Here is a 19,662-nt window from a genome sequence, read left to right as displayed (position 1 = left end):
CAGCAGTCTATTTTTATAGATTGCTAAGTTCTCTTGATTAAAGAAAGCTGTGGAAATAGGAATATACGTTTTATCTTCTTTGAGGGAAGAAATTCTTTGTATAATGTACTATGGTTGTTCCTGTAAGATGGGGCAAGTTTGGAAAAGCTTTTTATTTTGTTCTTGAGTATCATATCATTTGAAATGAAGTATAAAAACATAACTAACTATATACTGAGGTTTTTTCTCTTTTTGGAAAGTAAAAAACATTTTTATTTTTTTATACAGCAGGTTCTTATTAGTTATCTATTTTATACATATTAGTCTATATATGTCAATCGCAATCTCCCAATTCATCACACCACCACCTCACCCACTGCTTCCCCATTTTGGTGTCCATACATTTGTTTGCTACATCTGTCTCTCTATTTCTGCCTTGCAAACCTGTTCACCTGTACCATTTTTCTAGATTCCACATGTATGCGTTAATAAACGGTATTTTTCTCTTTCTGACTTAACTTCACTCTGTATGACAATCTCTAGGTCCATGGAGTATAAAAACATAACTAACTATATACTGAGTTTTTAAAAATCAGGTTTTAGTAACATTTATCAGGGAGGACTGTCTTTTTGCAGTACAAATATGTTAATGTTTCTGAAAGTTTCAGCCATAGCAGTATTATGACAGAGAAGTGCTAATATCATGTATGAAACTGCCTAATTCACTGCTGTACTCACAGTATGCTTACTTCTAAAACATTGTCATTTTTTATGCATCATCCTTTCATCTTTGGCAGTCTTATAAAATGGTGATAGCACCACCTGCCTCAAAAGGTTGGGAGGATCAAAGTGATTGTGCTTAGTGTGGTGCCTGCCAGCTAGTAGCTGTCTAATAAATTAAGGCTGTTGTGGTGGTAATGATATTTAAATTATTGTGGTTTAGAAATATGGGATTCATTATATCATAATGATTAATTGGGGTCTTGATAATGGCTGGTTTAATATAGAACTTTTCCTTATTGACAGCCCTTAGCATTAAAGTGTTGTGCCTATTTATCTTTTGAGATGCCATCTTTAAAGTTTGGAGGCATGAAGTTTCTTCCTTGCTGATATGAATGCTTTTCTTTCAGCAACACTTCTTGTTGCTGTAAATGAGCTTCGTAGGAGTGCTCGGGCCAAAGGAATGTCACTTTACAAGTATGGTATGTATTTTAGAAACCTAGGTGTATTATTTCATCTTCTTTGTTTCCTTAAAATTGCCTAGTGCTATTATTGCTTTGTTCCATATAGATGTGTACAAAATATATCTCAGTGTCTTCCCTATGTGGCTCTTACTTATATATCAGCTCTTTTAAAAAGAGAAATGTAGTGTAATTTGAACAGCAGTGCCTTATATTTGGATTTAACTTATGTGAACTACAGTATTTCTGTGTATGCTTATATAAGTTGAGAAAGTAATTTGACTTTAAATATCTGTTATTGTTAACATTTAAACCAAGAAATTATATTTATATTGAACAGGTTTTAAAAATCAGGATCTCATACATTTTTTAATCTTAATTTTTTTTTTTTTTTTGGCTGCACTGCACGGCTTGAGGCATCTCAGTTCCCTGACCAGGGATTGAACCCTAGTCACAGCAGTGAAAGCCTGTAATCCTAACCACTAGGCCACTAGGGAACTCCTTCTTAATATTAATTTAATTAAATTAATGGATACTTATTAAAATGTTATCTGATAGTATTAAATTAAGATTTCAAAAGTTTCTTTTCTTGTCTCTACCCCAATGATTAAGTAATGGAAAGTCGTGATCCTAGTACAAATGTTATATTATTGGAGGATACTGCAGCAGTGTTGGGAGTGACAATAGCAGCCACTTGTATGGGCCTTACTTCTGTAACAGGTAAATATTTCTCAAATTACAGGTGCTTTATTTGTGCTACTAAAATAATTCTCTAATATGTGGGAATTTTCCTTTATATCATTGAATAATTTTAAGCCAATAGATTGTTAAATGTGAATTTCATACTAACCATTTGTTTGTATAAGACAAATAAGATGGTAAAAGTGTTCAGATTTTTGAATTAGAAATTTCTTAGTTAGAAATAAAGAAGGCTGCTAATAGAGCATTTCTGTAATGCTCGAAGCCTTTCTAGCTGTGACTTAATAAGTTACACAACTACACAGAGCTTTAAGTTCTTTACCTATAAAGATATTAATAATATTTGTCCTAGTGACCTTGCAGGTTTAAGATAATATATGAGAGAGAACTTTAATAAACTCTGAAGTTTAAAATAAATATACATTGTAGCTCTTGTCCGTTTGTCTTTTTCTACTATTGGTACCAATAATAACTGCTGTTGCTTTCCTGTTTCCTTGATTCTTCAGTTGCTTCCATCCTCATTTTGGTAGCTAGATAAATGTTTTGAAGGCCAGTACAGCACAGGCGGATAAGAAGACAAAAACCATTTTATTTTTATTTTCTAAAACAAAGGAACCATTTAGTATGAAAAGACTCAATTTCTGAGGTTGGAATTCTCTTGAAATGGTACTACCATTCTTACCTGTTTGTCCTAGCGTATTTTAAATAATTTTAGGTGATGAGCTTCCACAGTTCTGCAGTATTTCTGAAAATAGCCTGAAATATGAATAGGTCTTTCTCATTTTGAATGTATATTTTAAGAGTAAACCAGCATTCTCAGATGTTCACTGTGATCCAAAATATTTCTAATTGTTTTGATCGTTTTTTTGGTTGACCTTACCATTTTAGACATTTTTTTAGACCTAAATTATTACTTAGCAAAATTTTAGGCTTAAGGAAAGTGTGACTTGATAGGTAAGTTGACTTTTAATAGATTTTTTTTAACGTAGTATTATAAACCAGTCAAATCAAACTTATAAAAAGTTTTGTTTCAAGAAAGTTTCACAATTATTTTTATTTAATTATTTAAATTGTCATTTAAATTAAATAACATGCCAAGAAATAAATAAAATATTTTCCAGCTAATAATTCTGTGATTTCTGTAGGATTATTAATAGATGTGTATTTTAAAATGAAAATAATTAATTAACTTTGGATTTCTAAAGAGCAATATTTGATTTTGAACTCTATAATTACAAACTTGCTAGTGGATTATGTTTTACAAATGGATATATTTTTACACTTTAGTAATACAAAATAAGTCATTCAGTTTTTAGTGTTATATTTTGACTAAATGTTAATAAAACTAATGTAAATTGCGATTTTTTTAGTAAAACAATGCTTTTTCAAGCATTAAGAGAGTTAAATTTAATATTGACATTTGATCTTTGGAATAAAAAGACTTTTCATTATAAAATCCTTGTGTGTAAAATTTATTATAAAGATTTAAAGTATAATATTTATTTATGTCTGTTATATAAATATTAACCTATGCATTCATAGATAATAAATCAACTCTTCTCATTGGTTCTGGAAGAGAATAAAGCCCTAATAACCTAAGGCAAACTTCAGAATCAGAATCATCTGGCAGGATTGGGAAGGCACATAATGCTAGACCTACACCCACCCCACCCCGAACCCCAGATTTCTGATGCAGAAGGTCTTGAGCGAGGCCTGAGAATTTGCATTACTACCGTGTTCTTGAGTGATGCTGCTGGTCAAAGGACTGCACTTTGAGAACCACTGCTCTGAGGCAGCCATTAGAGGCAAGGAATTAACTTCCTTTTTTTTTTTTTAAATCTAAAATGGTACTAGCTATGTATCATTCTTGGTTGAAATGAGATAAGAGTACCTCATATAATTTTTTGTATGGCTTAGTTCTTTCACAGAATCTTGGTAAGAATAAGACACAAAAATGGTTATTTCTTTTAGCTTTTGATTTTACAATTATTTTGTCAACTTGAGATAGGAAAAGTGCTACTGATGTATCAAAAAGAAATGGACCTTCATTGTATTATTAGTATGTCTCTAATTTGAAAATGCTCTGAACCCTCACCCATGTGACCAGGTGCAAGAAACAGATCATAAGTAATTCAACTGCATAGAATAGTAAAACTATTAGGAGAAAGTCATTAAAGGAATTAGAAATGAATTTACAGTCCCTTGATTTACTAATTCTGGTTCTTTGCTCACTAAAACTCATTGAAATAACAGAAAATGTTAATTTACTGACTTCTTTTGTGCTTTTATTTAGGCAATCCACTGTATGACAGCCTAGGTTCTTTGGGTGTGGGCACCTTATTAGGTGTGGTCTCAGCATTCCTTATCTACACTAACACAGAAGCACTCTTAGGGCGATCCATCCAGCCAGAACAAGTACAACGGCTTACTGAACTCCTGGAGAACGACCCATCAGTAAGGTCAGCTTATTCCAGTGATGCTATTAAGGTTTACAAAAACGTATTAAGAAATAGAAATGCTTGTTTTGTGAATACTTCCAGAAGAGGTTTTGAATTCCTAGCCTTTAGAACTTTTTTTTTTTTTGCGGTACGCGGGCCTCTCACTGCTGTGGCCTCTCCCGTTACAGAGCACAGGCTCCGGACGCTCAGGGTCAGTGGCCATGGCTCACGGGCCTAGCTGCTCCACGGCATGTGGGATCTTCCCAGACCAGGACACGAACCCGTGTTCCCTGCATCGGCAGGCGGCCTCTCAACCACTGCGCCACCAGGGAAGCCCTAGAACTTTTTAATCTTATTACTTTGCAGCATTGCAACCTTACAAGAAAGCAAGTGAAAGCATGTAGGACACTCCCTAAGTTTCCTTTTAAATTTGTATATCTTTAATTTTTAGAATAAGGAACAGTTAGATGATGTAATGGGAACAGAAGTTTGCAAAGTATTTGCCTCTTTAATGTGAAACCACTTATATGAAACCTTCATATTTGTATTTGCCTTATATTTGTATTATAATTCCAAATTAAATATATTAAACTTAAGATTTTTATTCATGGGGATATGATTACCAAGTTGAATATAATTTATACTTTTTTTGAAAATAGACTTCTTGTTTTAGATTATATTAAATGTTTTTTCCATATAATCTTTATCTTTAAATGATATACAAATAAAGAATTGAAGAGTTAGGAGGTAATCAGAAGAGATGCAAAGTTCTATCCTAATAGGACTTTTTATTGAACTTCAGCAGCAGTGTAGTTTCAGAATGAAGGGGAAGGAACAGTCCTTTAAAATCCTGCTTTTGGGGACTTCCCTGGCAGTCCAGCGGTTAAGACTTCACCCTGGTTGGGGAGCTAAGATCCCACGTGCCTCGCAGCCAAAAAACCAAAACATAAAACAGAGCAGTATTGTAACAAATTCAATGAAGACTTTAAAAATGGTCCACATCCAAAAGAATCCTGATTTTTCTACTACTTACCTACATATGCATATATAAACTTTAAAATAAGAATGTATTTTTCCTAATTAAAATCTTTAAGTTAAATCTTTTAAGAATGACCTCTAGGACTTCCCTGGTGGCACAGTGGTTAAGAATCCACCTGCCAATGCAAGGGACAGGGGTTCGAGCCCTGGTCCAGGAAGATCCCACATGCCGCAGAGCAACTAAGCCCATGAGCCACAACTACTGAGCCCATGTGCCACAACTACTGAAGCCCATGCGCCTAGAGCCCGTGCTCTGCAACAAGAGAAGCCACCGCAATGGGAAGCACACTCACTGCAGTGACGAGTAGCCCCTGCTCACCACAACTAGAGAAAGTCCGTGTGCAGCAAGGAAGACACAACACAGCCAAAAATAAATAAATAAATAAATAAATTAAAAAAAAAAAAAACAAATGACCTCTATATCTTCAGTAGAACAAATGAGTATGTGAGAGTAGATTTATATTCTAAGCTCTATATGTTTACTCTTAAGAAGTAATTACCTACTGGATCAAGATTTGAAATTGAGCATTCTTAGAATCAGTATTAGGCTTAGTAACTTAATGTGAGATACTCCATATTAATATCCTTCCCTTGTGGTGTCTTTGTCTGATTTTGTTATCAAGGTAATACTGACCTTATAGAATGAATTGGGAAATGTTTCCTCCTCTTCTGTTTTTTTAGAAGAGTTTATAAAGAATTGTTATTATTTCTTCTTTAAATGTTTGGTAGAATTCAGCAGTGATGCCATCTGGACATGGGCTTTTCTGCATGGTTAGTTTTTTTGATTACTCATTCTATCTCTTGTTATTAGTTTATTCAGATTATCTATTTCTTCTTGTGTCAGTTTCAGTAGTTTGTGTCTTTCTAGAAATTTGTCCATTACTTCTAAGTTATCTAATTTGTTGGTGTACAGCTGTTCCTAGTATTCCTTTGTAATCCTTTTTATTCCTTTAGGTTTGGTACTAATGTCTCCTCTTTCATTTCTGATTCTGGTAATTTGAGTGTTCTTTCTTTTTTCTCTTGGTCAGTCCAGCTAAAGATTTTTCAATTTTCTTGGTCTTTTCAGAGAACTAGCTTTTGGTTTAATTGATTTTCTTTGTTTTTCTCTTCTCTGTTTCATGAGTTCCTCCTCTAATCTGTATTATTTCCTTCCTTCTGCTTGCTTTAGGTTTAGTTTGCTCTTTTTCCAGTGTCTTAAGATGGTAGGTTAAGTTTTTTATTTGATATCCATCTTCTTTTTTAATATAGCCTTTTACATTTATAAACATCCTTCTAAGCCCTGCTTTCACTGCATCCTATAAATTTTAGTATGTTGTGTCTTCGTTTTCATTCACTTCAAAATATATTCTAATTTCACTTTAGATTTCTTCTTTGGCCATTGGTTAATTAGGGGTGTGTTGTTTAATTCCACATATTTGTGAGTTTCTCAAATGTCTTTGTTACTTCTTACTTCATTCCATTGTGGTTGCCGAACATTCTTTTTATTATTTCTGTCATTTTAAATTTACTGAGGTTTGTTTTATGGCCTAGCATATGATCTATCTTGGATAATGTTCCATGTGTACTTGAGAATAATGTGTATTCTTCTGTTGTATGGAGCATTGTGTCTGTTAGATTTTATAGTGCTCACGTTTTCTAGTTCCCTGTTGATCTTCTTGCCTAGTTGTTCTATCCATTATTGAAAGTAGGATGTTAAAGTCTCCTGCTGTTATTGTTGAATTGCCTATTTCTCCTTTCATTTCTCTCAGTTTTTGCTTCATGTATTTTGGTACCCATTTGATAGGTATATGTGTGTTTATAATTTTGCATATATTGTTTATAATTAAAGTCTAAAAAAAGAACTGTAAATGGAAAGACTCACTGTGGCAAATTTGAAATTTTCTGGAATAGTGATGATCTGTAGATTAAATTGTTGGAAAAAATAAATGTTAGTATTCCAGGAAGTTCATACAGTTTTTTAATCAATGTATTAGTTATCTATATTGCTCTGTGACAAATTACCCCAAAACTTTGTGATTTAAAACAACATTTATTACCTCACAGCCTCTGTGGGTCAGGAATCTGGGCACGGTTTACCTAGGTCTATACCTTAGGGTTTCTCATAGACTGCAGTCAAGGTGTTGGCTGGGACTATAGTCATCTCCTGGGGAAGGATCAGCTTCTAAGCTTTCTCATGTAGTTATCAACAGGATTTAGTTCCTTGCCATGTGGGACTGTCCAACATGGTAGCTTGCTTAATCGAAGTATGCAGATTGAGAAGACAATAAATATTGAGTATGAACACGATAAAAGTCATAGGTTCATCATCTAATCTTGGAAATGACATATCATCATTTTGCCGTGTTCTGTTGGTTAGGAGCAAATCGCTAAGTCTAGCCCACAGTTGAAGGAGAGAGGGTTGCACAAGGGCCTGAACACAGGAGGGGGTTGTGGGGGGGTCATTGGGAACCATGATAGAAGCTGCCTATCACAGTTTTCTGTCTGCAGTTAGTTATGTGTAAGAACATAGGGAAGAAGTATATCAGAACATTTTTATTAACTGCTAATTAAGCATTAGTCAAATCATGAGTATTTTAAATCTTTTGTTAAGACTGAGTTAGATATGCTTTTTTTAAATGAATAAATTATATAACCTCTTACCAATCTGGACAAATTCTGTTTCAGTCTGGGCATACATAACTTTATAAATATAAAATCATTAATTCTTATTTTCATCTATACTTCTTTATTCACATAGATAAAGAATTTTAGACTCAGTATTTAGTAACTTGCTTAAGATCTCTCAGAAATTAGAGTCAGATGTTTTAAGAGTACTTGGATTCTCACTTAGGCTTGTTTTCCCAGTAGGATATCTCTATGTCCTCAGAATTCAGAGTGTTTATAATTTTCTTATGTATCCTCTAAAGAAAAGATATTATAATGATTACTCTAGAAAGAAAGGAATTTCTCAGTAGTCTTCTGGAGAAAATTGATTCCTGAGGATTAGGGCAGGAGGTATGGAAAAGCAATTATGCTTGAGCGTCTGCTTCCTTTTCTGGAAGGCAGAATGGTATAATGGAAAGACCACTAGGTTTGGGTATCTAAAGATCTGGGGGGTGAGTCCTGGCTCTCCTGTTGCCTAGATGAGTTACCTTAGGCAGGTCACTTATGCCCCTCTGGGATTGTTTTATCTGTAAAGTAAAGATGCCATCTTAATCTACTTCATGAATGTCATTGATTAAATAAATGCCTGCTGTGTAATTGGTAGCATATTAAACATTTTATATATGTTGGTTCATCATTCCCCACATCAGTCCCATTAGGTAGTTATTATCAACCTCATGCTAATGGAGTACTTCACAGAGTTGTATGAAGACTTTTAAAGAAGCTATTGAAAAAAGGAAAAAAGGATTATAAGATAAAATGACAACATTGTAGAAAAGCAATTTTTTTTGTTTTTTAGAAAAGCAACTTAGAGTTGATTTTTTAATCCACAAACTATGTAGTTCATATATATACAAATTACCATAAAATAGTATTTATTGTTTACACCTTCGTATGGCATTATGCAAAAAGAGCTAAATGAACATTTGTTTGGAAAATGATAGGTGGTGCTTAATGGCGAACACTCTGAAAGCCATCTTAGTCCATTTTTCATCACTGGTAGTAAAAAACAAGAATTCTAGACTTCTTGCCATTAAAATGTATGTCTGTATATATAAATTTGTATGTATTGTTATTGGTTGCAGGGCAATTCATGACGTTAAAGCCACAGATCTAGGATTAGGGAAAGTAAGATTTAAGGCAGAAGTAGATTTTGATGGACGAGTTGTTACGAGATCATATTTGGAAAAACAAGATTTTGACCAAATGCTACAAGTAAGTTAAAGTATTTATTGATTTCTTCTTATATAGCCAAGGGTTATAAAAATTACTTCCTAAGTAAATAAAACTTTTTCTTTTATAAGTCTTAAAAGTCATTTCAGGTTTCAACTGATTCAGACAGTAGAAGAGGTAACTTATTATTAAAGTGCTTGTTGTGTGCCAGGCGTTTTATATATGTTACTTTATTTACTGTCAACAACCTGTGAGGTAAAGAAATAATATTTTCATTTTTATATATAGGCCAATTCAGGCACAGAAAGATTAAGTAACTTGCCTAAAATTGCAGAGCCATCATATGGAATCAGATGTGAATTCAGATCTCTCTGACTCCAGAATCCATGCTTTTTTTATTAAGAGTACTTTAAAAGAAAATTTATACAGGATAATATAATGAACAGAGCAGAAGCTACCGCTTGCCTTTGTCGAATATTAACATTTTACTGTACTGTACTTGCTTAAGATCTTAAAAAAAGAAAGAAATCATTACAAAAATATTACAGCCCTTGTTTCTCCTTATAGATCCCATTCTCTTTTCTCCATCCCCAGAACTCACAATTATCTTGAATTTAGTACCTGTCATTTCCATTCAGTTTTTTATACTTTTCAACATATTTTTCTTAGTGTAATATGTAACATTTTAGATGTTTAAAAATTGGTATAAATTGTATCATAATGGTTTCCTCTATAAGTTGCTAAACAGCATGTTTTTGAGATTCCTCCTCCATGTTAATATATATACCTCTAATTAATTTACTTGCTATTTAATAGTCCATCTTACTAATATGCTGCAGTTTGCTTATCGAGTCCCTACTTCACGGACAATTATATTGTTTCAAGTATTAAACTATTGGAAACAGTGCCACAGTGGCATTCTTATAGATGTTTCCTTGTTTTCATGTGCAAGAATTTCTTTAGGGCATTACATAGCTAGATTTAAAGTATAGGTGGGCCATTGGATGAACATATCTTCAACTTCCTTAGATATTGGCAAATTGTTCTCCAAAGTGTGTCAATTTAACTCCCACCATCAGTGTATCAAAGTTTCTATTGCTTCACATTTTCGCTAGATTGTATTGACAGAGTTTCGAAATTTTTATCATTATGATAGATATGAAATAGTATCCTGTTGATTTAATTTATATTTCCCTGGTAGTAGTGAGGTTAATAAACATAGAAATTTATTGACCATTGGGATTTCCTGTACTTGCTTTGTTTGCTTAATTTCTGTTATTCTGACAGATTTATTATAAATGTTTTATTTTTAATATGCTAGATGCTAATCCTTCCTCAGTTGTGTATATGCAGATAACTTTCTAGTTTATAATTTATCATTCCACTTTGTTGTTGTACAGAAGACTTAATGTAGTTTTTAATTTTATGTCAAATTTGTAATCTTTCTCTATGCTTTTTATTATCTTTCTTGAGGAACCCTTCTGTATCCCATTATCATAAAAATATTCTGGTTTTCTTCTAAAAATTTTAAGGTTTGTTTTTTACCCTTAGGTTTTCAATCCACTTAGAATTACTTGTTTAATGGTCTGAGGTAGGGATTTAGTAATTTTTTCCTCTAAAAAAATAACTTCCCCAGCACTATTTATTGATTGTCTATCCTTTTCCCACTGATTTTGCAGTGCTACGGTCTGTAGACCATTGTACTCAATTTTTTCTCAAATTGAGTTTTGTTTTTGAAATATGTGGTCCATTGCCTATGGCTTGAAAGTTTTTCATTTTTTATTAAACTTAACGGTGTTGGTTATAATTTTTAAAAGAAATTATCAGTATGCCACTATGACTTTCTTAAGAATCTGTTTCATTTTTCTGCTATCATTTTCTTTATAGGAAATTCAAGAAGTGAAGACTCCTGAAGAATTAGAGACCTTTATGCTTAAACATGGAGAAAATATTATTGATACTTTAGGAGCTGAAGTAGATAGGCTTGAGAAGGAACTGAAAGTAAGATATATTCATAATAATAATATAATACAGTGTCAGCTACTTTTTGAGTACTTATCTATGTCAGGCACTATGCTAATTGCATCAGTTGTGTGCTTTTATTTTCTCAGTAACCCCATGATGTATCAGTAGTTATGGGCAAGAAAATGATTGGGTTAGAGAAGTTGGATAATATATTCAGGGTAGTATAGGACTTGCGATTTGAACCTTTGCTGTTCAATTTCAAATTCCATACTTTTAACCAGTATTCTATACTGCTTGCTTAGTTTCTAAAATAATCGTTTTTTTTCTTGTTTGTTTGTCTTTAAATAAGAAGCATTTCTAACATTTCTAGAGAAAGGTAAAAGGGAAACTTTAGACTCTGTTCTAAAGTTAAAAAAGAGTGTGACCTTAAACATATACATACATACTGCTTTAGCCCGTCTGACATTATTTTATATTTTCTGTTTGTTTCTGTTCAGTTGGAGATCATTACAACCTGTTGGTTTTTTACTGAAATATTACCTAACCAGACTGCCTTTAAAAAAGTGTCAGTGCTCTCAAATTGTCATTTATTGACATTTGAATTCTAATTGTTTGCAATGAAGAAAACTTGTAAATGATCTTTAATGTTTATAACTTGTTGAAGGCAATGTATTTTCTTTAGCTGATGTTGATTTTTGTTTAATTTTGTTAAAAATTGAAGAGAAACAAAGACAAAAATTGAAGGGAAACATTTCTATCACTATTTTACTATCTTTTAGAATCTAGATATGTGATCAGATTAATAGAAGCACTTCAAAAGAGATGATTTTGTTAATGTTAATATCATAGTTCATGAGCTTATCAGGCATGATTTTCAGAATTTCTAGATGAACAATTCTCGATATTTTGATATTAGGATTCTTAAAAATTATTGAGGACTCAGAGTTTTTTTTAGTTATATTTATTTATATTTACCAAATTATTAATTAAAATTGAGAAATTTAAAAATATTTATTCATTTAGAAAACATAATAAACGTATTTCATGTTAATATAAATAACAGTTTGAAGGAAAGTAATAACTATAGTTTCCAAAATGAAATAAATAGAAGAGTGGCATTTTACATTTTTACAAAAATCTAAGACAGCTAGATTCCCATTTGTGCTTCTGCATTCAGTCTATTACCATACGTTATTTTGGTTGAAGAATATGAAGAAAAAGGAGGAGCCTTTTTAAGTATTCTTATAGTCTTTCCAGATACTTGGTATTCTCTTTTAATATTACACCAAAACCTGACAACCGGTAACCTCTTAAAGCATAGTTGTGCTGTGAAATCTGAAACCATATCGATGAACTTTTCATATACTGTTTGTGAAGTTAGGGGGCACAGTCCAGAAGACCACCTTCATTTCTAACACCAGTTGCAAAGTTCAGGTGGTTCCTAAGACCACCCTCAGGTTTGATAATTCACTAGGAGGACACACAGAACTCACTGAATGGTTTATTATAATGAAAGGATACAGATTAAAACTAGCCAAAGGAAGAGATGCATAAGGCAGAGTTCCAAACCTGGAGTTTCACTTGTCCTCTCCCCATGGAGTCATGGACGGTGTTATTTTCCTGACTGTGGTGTGTGACAGTTTGCATGGAGTATTGCCAACCACAGAAGCTCAACCAAGCCTTGGTGTCCAGAAATGTTCTTGGGGCTCTGTAGTTGACTGCTTGAGTGGATGACCTTTCATCTCCAGCCCCTCTCAGGAAGAGCGGACACCTTTAGTTTCCACCCGCTTCTGGAGGTAGAGCAGATACTGTGTGGACAAAGATAAACAAAGACATAATTATCAGGCAGAATATTCCAAGGACCTAGAGATTACCTCCCAATAGCCAAGAGCAAAGGCCAGACCTCGCTTTGAGTATGATTAGCAGTCTCCTATACACTATTATATTAAAATCTGTTGGTCTGTCTTTATACTCTGATTGAATCTTTTTTTTTTTAACATCTTTATTGTCTGATTGAATCTTTTTAACCCATGCTTGACTCTTTAACATTATGAATTGGTCATTTGGAAAATACTGGCTCACTGAATTTATGCACATCATGCAAATGTTGATACATTTCTAAGTAGTGGGAAGCTGTCAGGCTCATGGTGGTGGATATGAGTTTTTCAACATTCTAATTTTGACTTGAAAGCTTGCATTTTATTATTAGCAACAAATACTGTTGTTTTCCTTGAAGTAGTAGACTCATTTTGTTTATTTCTTAAGAAGATGCCTGCCAAATACCCAAATTTGAATAACCATAGTTTGTTAGTTATTCTTTCAAGTAAAAAGGGTGTTGAGATAAAAACCGTCTGATTGAGCTCATTCAAGCAATCACAGGGATGCTTTTCCTTGTGACAACATCAGACTTCAGCGTGAAGCACAGCTTCCCATTTTGTCACCGAATATTTTTTTAAAGTGTATTCAAGGGTTGAAGTTTAATAAATCAGTACCTTTTACTACTTCATGAAGGACATTTTAAAGTGAAACTGGCTTTTTTTAAAAAAAAAAAACTGGGTGGCAATAAAGGAACACAATGACTACCAGTATGATTTGGTGCAAGTTGCCTTGAGTTGTGTGAAGGTGCCAGCAGTTTTATCCATGCCATCAGAGGAAATGTCAGCATAGTAAAAAAAGGCAAAAAGTATCTTACTGTAATTATGAAAATAGTTTTGACCTCGGAGTCCCCCCTGAAAATGTCTCAGTAACCCAGTAATCCTTGAACCATGCTTTGAATACCATTGTTCTCAATAAAATGTGAGATGATTATTTTTTGCAAGGTGATTGGAGAATGAATAAATGTTGCATTTCCATTCTATCTGTTTTTATTTCCCTGGCAAGGAAAATAATGGACTTTTAAAACTAACTATTTTGGCTTTACTCTTTAATAGAAACAGTGTCAGAAGCCGATTTAAGAATAGTTAACAAGTTGGCCATTCTTAATTGTATTTACTCTTACCACAATCAGATATGCTTATTATTTTTTAAGCTAATTTTGTGCTTTAACTAGAAGCTATTAAATCATTAATAGACTGAATTATCTCGTGTTTTTGAATTTTATAAGTCTTTCAAACCAAGAAGCCACATTTTGCCTACACTTTCAGATGGAAACATCCCTAAGGTGGTAATAAGGTAAATTAATCTCAAGTGAAAAGAAAGTTCTTCATAGTTAAGGTACCAGACCGAGAGAATGCATGAAAATAAGCTGATTTTCTTTTGAAAACAAAAACTTTGTAAATTGGTATTTTTGCTCCTTTTTAGTATCTAAGCATAGTTGCCTTCTAAGTTTAAATTTTAATAATTATTGAATTACTTCGGAAGGTCACACTCAGTGATAAAATTCTGCAGGATTATAGCCATCTCTTTGAGTAAATGCCATTGATCTAAGTATTAGAACAGGCGATATTTTTGGCTTGAAGTCTGTAACTTATAGTGCTATGTTACAAATAATAGAGGCTAATTTATAAAGTCCCATATTATAATGTGAAATACATCTTGTTCTTATTTTGAAATTGTTTGAATTGTTAACGTAGATTTTTGTTGTTGTTCTACCTCTATATTCAATCAGTAGATAGAGTCTTGTCCTATATCTCCATGAAGTTTTTTTGTTTTGGGGGAAATAATTCTATCGGAAATTAATTCAGTGGGAAGATGCCATAGCAAATTTCTAATAAATTCCAGTTAAATGCTCTGTCCTTTACTATGTCTTTTGAATCTCTAATTACATCCTCCTGTAGTATTTTCTTTACTTGAGTCTACAGCATTGTAAAATAAATTATGTAATTTGGTTTTTATCTCTGTATAATATGAGTGTTGGGAAAAAATCTGTGATGTGTAAAATATTCCAATTCGCATTGAACAGTGCCTGGGACATAATAGACCAATAAGTATTTGGTGAAAAAATGAATGAAAATTATAAGTTGGACACCAATTATTGATTTTCAGTTCTATTTAACAGTTATATATTCATGAATATATGAATATATTAATTTCTACTATGCACATGATATCTTGTTACACACTAAACATTAAATTTTAAGGATATTAGTCCTATTTCTTTTCTCATTCATTCAGCAAACACATTGTGTGTGTCTGCTTTGTAATGGACACATACATTTTAGGAATTTGGTTAATTTTCTCTCTGAAAACTTGATTTTAAAAAGCAGAGTAAATTAACTTTTTAGTTTCTTTTTCTTAAGATCAGATTTTTTATTAGTACACATTTGTTATATAGTGCTTTTTAGATTGAATAATTTTAAACTTTCCATGAACAGCTAAAATTTTTCAAGTCATATTGGGATGAGTAAGGGTTGATTGGAATCGGAAAACAAAATTCAATTTCATTTCTGTTTGAGGAAGTCTTTTTTATTCCATATTGAATTTAAGAAATTCTAGACAGAGGGAATAGTTTAAGATAAAGAAAACACTGAGAACAAAAGTGTCATCCGCCACCCCCTTGTGGGGTCCCTGGTCACTCTTACCTTAGGACCCAAGAGGAAAGCACCCCTAGGTACAGTTGACCAGCACTAGTTGCAAGAAAAATCCCAGTGCACACTAAACAGAATGAGTGCTGTAGCTGGAGCTACACTCCAGTATTATACCAGGTTTTTGTCTTTGTAATTAAATTTGTTTAATATGAATAGTATGCAAATGTTCCTGGGATATTATTTTTTAAGCTAGGAGTTATTAATCCTGACTGATTATTAGAATCCCTTAGAAGAGCTTTTTCCCCTTGTTGATTTATTTATATGGTTTTTATCAAATAATACACACAGTTTACAAAATCAGAACTGAAAAGCTTATACAAAAGTGTCACCTGCCTCGCCTTCCTCAATCGTTAGTTCTACATTTTAGAGAGAACCATTTTTAATACTTTCAGTATTTTATATTTACTGCCGTATTTCTACGTAAGATTCTGACATTGCTCCTCCTAACTTAAACATTTCCTCTTAGGTAGGTATAGGTTTGGTTATTTTATAAGTCTCTTCTGTCCTGCAGTCTCACAATATCATTATATTCACTTTATTAAACTTTTAATTCCCCCCCACACATTGTGTTAGATGTCCTTCCTTTATGTATTCATAGAGGAAAAATCCCCTCAAATCTTTACTTTGCTCTGTAGTAGGAGACTATTACAATCGCCTGCTTACTTACCTGTATTTCCTCACTAGAGATAAGTTCATTCAAGGCAAGTGCTGTTTATTTCCCGTTCATTGTTGTATACTTCAGTGCTTGGTACAGTGTAGGCATATAATAAAGATATTTTTAGGGACTTCCCTGGTGGTCCATTGGCTAAGACTCTGCGCTCCCAATGCAGGGGGCCCAGGTTCGATCCCTGGTCAGGGAACTAGATCCCACATGTTGCAGCTAAAGATCCCACACGTGGCAACAAAGATCCCACGTGCTGCAACTAAGACCTGGAGCAGCCAAATATTTTTTAAAAAAGATGTTTTTCATCGTTAATGAAATTCCTTAAGGTTTTTCACAATCTGGCTTCTGCCTATCTTTCCAACCTCATTGCTTTTTGCAGCTGCTGTTCTAACTATACCATACTGCTAGTGCATACTTTCCAGGCTCTCTTGACTTTGCTCATGCTATTTCTTTCGTCTAGTCCCTTTTCATCATCTATCTGGAAAATTCACCGTATTCAAACCTTGTTTAGATACTATATCCTCTGTGAATTCTTTCTGGATCTCATGAGCAAAAGTAATCTCATGTTTTTGTTTCCAGAGTTATTATTTAGTACATTAAAATAGTTAGGAGCCTTGGGGTCTGGAGTCAGGCCTAGAATCTATCCTGGCTCCATCACTTACTAGCTGTGTGACTTTGGACAGGTTAGTTAATTTCTTTAACCTTCATTTTTCCCATATGTAAAATGGAAATAATTGGGTTATTATGAGGATTTTAAAACACACACTTCCCGTGAACCCCCTTACTTATTATTAGCATAGTACTTGACACAAGAGTAACCGCTCAATATATGTTAACTGGTTATTATTATTAGCTATAATGCTTTTTTTTTTTGGCTGTGCCAGGTCTTAGTTGTGGCAGGCAGCCTCCTTAGTTGCGGCTCATGGGTTCCTTAGTTGTGGCATGCAAACTCTTAGTTGTGTTGCGGCATGCATGTGGGTTCTAGTTCCCTGACCAGGGATCAAACCCAGGCGCCCTGCAGTGGGAGCGTGGAGTCTTAACTACTGGACCATCCCTATTAGCTATAATGCTTTTGCTCATAGAGGTTATTCATACACTTTTCTCTCTGGCTAAACTGAGTCCCTCAGGGTAAGGAGCAGAGTCTTATTTAATAATCATAGCTCTACTTTCTAGCACAGTGCTAGATCAAGACTCTATGGATTGTTACTAGAACATATAAAATAAGTTAATATCAGTTTAGTCTTTCAATTATTATTATTGCTTTGCAGTGATTTTCACCACAAATGAGCATATTTGCAGTGCTTTGCAGTGCTTGGCACATACTAGATTCTTAATCCATTATTGTATTAATGAACATATGGACAAAACTCAGGGAGGCTGGACTACTTACTATATATTTTATAGTGTATAACTGGTCTATTCATCTATTGATCTTATGTTTTTCCCTCTGTAAATATTTCTCTTGCTAGTGTGCTACAATGAAATAGTTTGACCAAATGTTTTCATTGGCTTTAGTGACCAAAAGGAATAAAAGGAAACAGAAAATTGTCTTTTGCTATTAATAACGTAGCGGTGATTTTTTTCCTTCCAGAAACGAAATCCTGAAGTTCGACATGTAGATCTGGAGATATTATAGACTTGATGGAATGAATCACCTTGGAGGGAGTCTTGGAAACAAGTTTGCCAAGACTGCTTTCCCACACTGAAGGAGTCAATGCCATTCAGAAGCCGTTTTTTTTTTTTTTTTTTAAGATGGAGGAAATATTTATGTAAAGAGCAATTCAACAGTCCACAGAACTAAAACAACTTCTTCTAAGAGACATATTACAAGTTGAATCAATTTGGAAATCGTGTTTTTATGTTTCAGCAGGAAACATTTTGGTTACTTAAATTGTTCATAATTTCTTATTTTAGCCTGTCATTGTGTATTGTACCTTATAATCATGTTTCCTTTCTTCACATTGGTAAAAAATAAGCAGCATCTGTAAGATTATGATTTCTTATTTTATTGCCAGTGAAGATTTCACTCCGTCAAAACCTGTCAATCTTGAACATTCTGGCTAAATCTTGGTTTGCGGTTTTTAAAACAGTCACTCCATTTCAAAGTCTGTCTTTCCTTATAGAATGTAGACATTATTTTAACGTACCTTGTGTTTTTTGCCCTGAGCACGAAGAGGAACACTTTCCTAACCTAGTTATCCATAAACGTTCATTCCAGAAAGGGCTTTGTTACTGAATGGAAGGAAGAGATTTCAGTACACTCTTTTTAGGTCATGCTACTTGCCATTTTGTAAAATTTCTTTTCTCTTCTTTGCTTTTTTTCCCTTATTTAGTTTAAGTTTCCTCGTGATAGGAAATATAAAATAGCCCTAGATATTTCCATGGGCCAGTGTGATGACTGGTTTTTTGTTTTTGTTTTTTAACTGGCTTCAGTCCCATAATGTGTATTTACTAGGAGATAATGCATTTATAAGCATTTTAACATGTAAAGTGGACTAGAAATATTTATAATTTCACAGAAAAGACAGCGTTTTATTTTTAATTTATTTTAAAAGAGGCACTACTTGTGTAAATCTGAACTGTGGGATAGTTCTTGCTTTGAGAGATAGAGAAGTAAACCTCTTATGCAGAAACTTGTGGCCATGACTTTTGTATAATATCATAAGACAGTAGTGTGTCTGTAACATGAGTTTCTTGCAGTTACAAATGGGCATTTAGCATAATGTATGATTATATTATTATGTGATAAGTAGCTTTCTAATGATCATAAGGTATCAAGATGAAAAAACATGCAATTCAGTAATTGAAAATTTAGTGCAGAACTACAGCTGTGTCTCCATTCATCAAAAGAATTCATATGCACTTTAAATTGTTCAGGTACCAGTGAGCATTGTCCATGCAAGAGTGGTAGCTGGGTGAATAATCTCTTTGCTGGGTAAGTGAGTGCTTAAGAACCTAGGTCAGTGTCTAAAAACTTACTTAGATTGAAGTTTATGAGTTATAGCAAGTTATAATGCTGGAAACAAAAAATAAACATTTGATTAAAGGGTTTGTAATAGTAATTTTTTGATTCAGAACTGTTATTTACTGGAAAATTGTGAAAATTTACATTGGTGTACACTTTTTACCACTACAAAACATTTTGTGTGCTGTACATTTTAAGTGAAATAACATTCCAATTTTATTTTTTAAGATATGAAATTGTTTTATACATATATATGTACATACACGCACACAATTTGGGTTTTTATTTTGTTTTTTTGTTTTTTTTTTTTTTGCCATACGCGGGCCTCTCAGTGTTGTGGCCTCTCCCGTAGCGGAACACAGGCTCCGGACGCTCAGGCTCCGCGGCCATG

At 33.4% G+C, this 19,662-nt stretch overlaps 1 protein-coding gene across 5 annotated transcripts in view; it reads left to right on the top strand.

Annotated features, from left to right (window-relative positions):
- SLC30A9 (solute carrier family 30 member 9) overlaps positions 1 to 19,368 on the top strand; it is a 73,696-nt gene extending 54,328 nt beyond the window's left edge. For 4 of the 5 annotated variants that reach the window (XM_027103072.1, XM_027103071.1, XM_027103074.1 and 1 more), the window contains 6 exons: positions 1,110 to 1,181; positions 1,773 to 1,880; positions 4,153 to 4,318; positions 9,064 to 9,193; positions 11,039 to 11,152; positions 17,898 to 19,368. In XM_027103072.1, the coding sequence (XP_026958873.1) occupies positions 1,110 to 1,181; positions 1,773 to 1,880; positions 4,153 to 4,318; positions 9,064 to 9,193; positions 11,039 to 11,152; positions 17,898 to 17,942 (635 nt within the window). In that variant the 3' untranslated portion in view covers positions 17,943 to 19,368. The remainder of the gene's footprint in view (positions 1 to 1,109; positions 1,182 to 1,772; positions 1,881 to 4,152; positions 4,319 to 9,063; positions 9,194 to 11,038; positions 11,153 to 17,897) is intronic. The other variant, XM_027103073.1, reaches the window with a different exon arrangement.
- The last annotated feature ends 294 nt before the right edge of the window (positions 19,369 to 19,662 follow it).

This window comes from Aethalodelphis obliquidens, unplaced genomic scaffold (assembly GCF_003676395.1).
Source record: "Aethalodelphis obliquidens isolate GAN/ISIS:26980383/991018 unplaced genomic scaffold, ASM367639v1 scaffold6, whole genome shotgun sequence".
NCBI lineage: Eukaryota > Metazoa > Chordata > Mammalia > Artiodactyla > Delphinidae > Aethalodelphis > Aethalodelphis obliquidens.
This window is presented reverse-complemented; position numbering and strand designations above follow the sequence as displayed.